Source organism: Corvus brachyrhynchos, unplaced genomic scaffold, assembly GCF_000691975.1.
Source record: "Corvus brachyrhynchos isolate BGI_N302 unplaced genomic scaffold, ASM69197v1 scaffold114, whole genome shotgun sequence".
Classification (NCBI taxonomy): domain Eukaryota; kingdom Metazoa; phylum Chordata; class Aves; order Passeriformes; family Corvidae; genus Corvus; species Corvus brachyrhynchos.
In genome coordinates this window covers 3,011,932-3,015,840 of record NW_008238337.1, presented here as the reverse complement: position 1 = coordinate 3,015,840, position 3,909 = coordinate 3,011,932, and the positions used below count along the sequence as shown (strand labels likewise).

The window sequence follows — 3,909 nt, the reverse complement described above, 5'->3', positions numbered from 1 at the left end:
AACCCCCAATAAAACCCCAAAACCCCCCCCACCTGCCAGTGGCAGATGGAGCTGCAGGGACATCAGGTGCCCTCCACAGCCACATTACCTGAAGTTGTAGCCAGGTGAGACGGTGTGGGCAGAATCCTTGTTGTCGAGGCGCCGGAAGGAATATTTTGGCACACAGTGGGAAGCGGCTCTGTCCAGGTTGCAGTCCCAGTTGATCTGCAGTGCCATGACTCCACCCTGCCAAGTGGAGGAGAGGTGATGGGCCAGCCCAGCACTAGGCTCTCTGCTGACTAGGACCCTGATTTACTGGCTCTAATCCCAGGCTCAGTCCAACACTCTTTTCTGCTGCTACAGAACCTTGCACATAACCCCACCCAAACAAAGCAAGGCCAATGATTTATGTAGCACTGACTCCAGTCCCTCTGGCCAGAGCACTCTCCATCCTGCAGCTGATCTGTGTTCTGTGGCTTATGCCACGAAGCAGAGGGGGCAAACACCTACCACTCCTCCTCTAAAAACAGCTGAAGCCCAAGAGAAGGGTCTGCTAAATACCTCCACAGCCATTTCCTGGAAGTCCTGCCCTGCAGCTTCAACTATTTTCCCTAAACGGAAGATAGGGCAGAAGGGATCTGTCTGGGCATCGTAGATGCAGTTCTTGAGGTAGGTGGAGTTGATAGTGGGGAGGATGTTTCGCCTACAGGAGAACAGAAAGAGAAGAGTTGTTGCATCCCCTTTGCTGCCCATGAGACCAGACAGCGTGATAACCCTCTCACTATTTACTTGCTGAAGTTGAACTTGCGGTACCAAATGTTGTTCTTCACCAGAAGGGTGAAGTTCTCAGCTTCTCGCAGGAACGCTGGCCTATAAAACAATAGGGAAAGTAAGTAAATACAACATGTTTTCACAAACAGGACTCTGCAGAGTCCTTGGTGCTCACCTCTTCAGCTCTTCCCAACAGCATCTCACTGGGAGAAGCATCAGCTGTGTACCACCAGCCCGCTCTCAGGAGGGGCACCGTGGAGTAGGAAGAGAGAGCACTCACTTGGGTATGTGACTGTCATCCTCCAAGGGGCACCATGCAAAGACTTCACAGGTGTTAATGCTGCTGTTGTATGGAATACACTTCCCAGTCTGGATGCCTGGAAAGACATGTGCATGGAGGTACTACTGAGCAAAACCAGGCAATATTTGACCTGTGACATCCCCTCATTCCATATGGTGAAAGTAATTTTCCCAGAGGTGAAGTGCCACTACCAAAACCCACATTGTCTTCTATTGCAAGTTTCGTTTCAGAGAAAGAAGAATCAGGTGCTTTTCCTGAGTCAAATTCTCATCCATGTGAAATACTGCTTCAGGGACTAAAGGCTATGAAAAAGCCTCACACTGTTTTCTAACTCACCAAAGTCCACATCTACCCAGCATCCACCCAAAACAGAGTAAGTCCATCTGGTCTAAGTCCACCAGAAGAAAAATCTGAGCTTCCCTTTCAGTTCTCTTACATGTGAGAGAATGAGAACAAGGAGACTGAAGTGAAATGCTGCTTCCTTCACAGCAGGGAAGGCACAGCACAGAGGTACCAGAACCCAGACTGAAAGGAGTCTTTGCAGCAGGTTCTTACCACTGCTGTGGGTGCTGACGTATCCTGGAACACAGCTGTTGTTCACCGTGCACTCTGTTTGATCGTCTGGGAGCTGGAGAGGAACAATATTACATAAAACTCTGTAAGCCATCTCCCCCGCACTCCCACCCACACAAGGCAGGATTAAAGCAGATCCTGCACCTACCTCTGGGCAGTGGCCTTGGCTCTGGTTCAGTGTGAGTATCACATTGGTCATGACAAACACGGTGTTCTCACCCTGAGCATGCAAAACAAGAAGGAAACTTAAGAGTGACAGTCTGCAAAGAGCATCCAAGGCACTGCACCAAACATCTTTGTTGACAGAGCCCAGGTGGCCCAGCAGAGGGGACTTGCTCTGGACAGTGCTGGTGCAGCAATAAAGGAGCAGATTCCTATGTGTATCACCTGGTGCTGCTGTGTTTAGCCAGAGGAAGGACTGTGGGAGGGACTGGCAACTCTTTCTGTCCTCCCACTCAGCCCAAAGTTCCTCATTCATATTATGAAAACAGATCACACAGCTCCTCAGGGGAGTCGTAAGGCAGGCGCAGAAATAGAGTTCCAGCTGCAAGTCCGAGCACAACTCCCACTCCTTCTTTTTGCAATATATCAGTTAGGAATTTGCCTGGTCCTGTTTCTTCAGGGAGCACTATTTTCATTACTTTACTTTCACTACTTTCAGATCTGTATGATTCCAGATCTGTCATTTGCTTCTGCTCCACTGGTAAGCAAATGTGACCACTCAGCCAAAACCTGGCTAAATTTGTCTTTTTTTCTGCACTGCATGTCATGCAGACAGAGGGACCCATGACCAGCAGCTTGGCTCTGCCTGCCCAGCCTGAAGGCCACCACATATGGCCCACACAGCACAGATTCCCACAGATACAGTCAATCAGTAACTACAGCAATCCTTCCTGTTCAGTTCTGGATCAGGTGACTTGCAGGCTATTCCTGTGGCTTCTGCCAACAATTTAACTTGGGGTTGTTTTCTTTAGAAAGCAATAAGATGACATGTGGTTATTGTTGCAGCTTCTTCCTGATACCTGCAAAGTTCTTCCTCCTCTGCCAGGACTGGCTGGGGCTGTTGCAAGTCTTTGTGGGCACCATGGACAGTGGGATCAGTGCACCCTCAGAGAAGCAAAGGCTCCAAGGAGACCTTAGAGCCCATTCGAGTACCCAAAGGGGGGTTATAAAAAGGAAGGAGGGGGAGTTTTTACACAGGCAGATAGTGATAGGATAAGAGGGACCAGTTTTAAACTAAAAGAGGAGAGATTTAGAATTAGGTATTAGGAATTCTTCACTTTGAGTGTGGAGAGGCCCTGGCACAGGTTGCCCAGACAAGCTGTGGCTGTCTCATCCCTGGAAGGGTTCAAGTCCAGGTTGGACAGGCCTTGGAGTAACCTGGGATAATGGAAGGTGTCCCTGCCCACAGCAGGAGGGTGGAACAAGATTATCTTGGTTGCTTCCAAACCCAAACCATTCTATGATTCTACACATGCACACACACAGAGACACTTTTCTTGAAACAAGCTTCCCCAGAACAGGTGCTCAGCATGATTTGCAACAAAGCAAGCTTCTTCATTCTCTCATATCATGGCCACACTGGAGCAAAAGCTGCTCCAGCCCTCAGTGGACTTTAGCAAAGCAGTAGCTATTTTTTAGGTAACCTCCTCTCTGCATGTGAAAGCGATTGGTACCTGGGGAGGGATGACATAGTCAGCTACATCCCAGATCCTGGTTCCCAAGGTGGATGTGTTTGTCAGTGTTACTCCTTTCACCTTTGTGGTTACAGAACTGACCACGGAGTCTGTTTCCTGGTAGCCCTTTTCCCACAGAAAAACCCACCTGAAAGAGAAGGATTGCAAGAAACAACAGATAAACACCATAAACAAGCTCTGGTGGTTGAAATTTCTCCTTCCATATGTCACCTGAAAGGGCCAGCCTAGAGAGTTTCACAGCGTTTCCTTACAAAAGGGTCGCCAGACTGGCAATCTCCTGTCTGATTTCGGGGGGGATATTTTTTATTTTCAGACTGGTTTGCAGGGTCTAATTTCCTTTTACGGCCAGCCCTGCTGGGTGAACGACAATCACCTCCTGAGACGGTCCCGCTCCTGAGGGGCCCTTGGGCCATTCTCTTAAAAGCTGGACTTGATCCTTGCCGGGTCCTTTCCAACTCAGAATATCCTGTGATTCTGTCCTGTCTGCAGCCCCACAATCCCAGCTAAGGCTGCCCAGTTACGCAGTGCCACCACGTTCGGTGAGCTCCGGGCTCCCCTCAGCCCCTCAGCCCGCGCCGGCCCAGCCCG

General features: G+C 49.6%; 1 protein-coding gene across 1 annotated transcript in view; it reads right to left on the bottom strand.

Moving 5' to 3' along the window:
- Positions 1–3,909, bottom strand: part of P2RX4 (purinergic receptor P2X 4) — a 9,315-nt gene that overhangs the window by 3,225 nt on the left and 2,181 nt on the right. The window contains exons 3-9 of the mRNA XM_008634155.2: positions 3,301–3,448; positions 1,773–1,844; positions 1,607–1,679; positions 1,031–1,127; positions 769–849; positions 541–682; positions 89–225 (exon numbers count right to left, since the gene is read on the bottom strand). Coding sequence (XP_008632377.1) covers positions 89–225; positions 541–682; positions 769–849; positions 1,031–1,127; positions 1,607–1,679; positions 1,773–1,844; positions 3,301–3,448 — 750 coding nt within the window. The remainder of the gene's footprint in view (positions 1–88; positions 226–540; positions 683–768; positions 850–1,030; positions 1,128–1,606; positions 1,680–1,772; positions 1,845–3,300; positions 3,449–3,909) is intronic.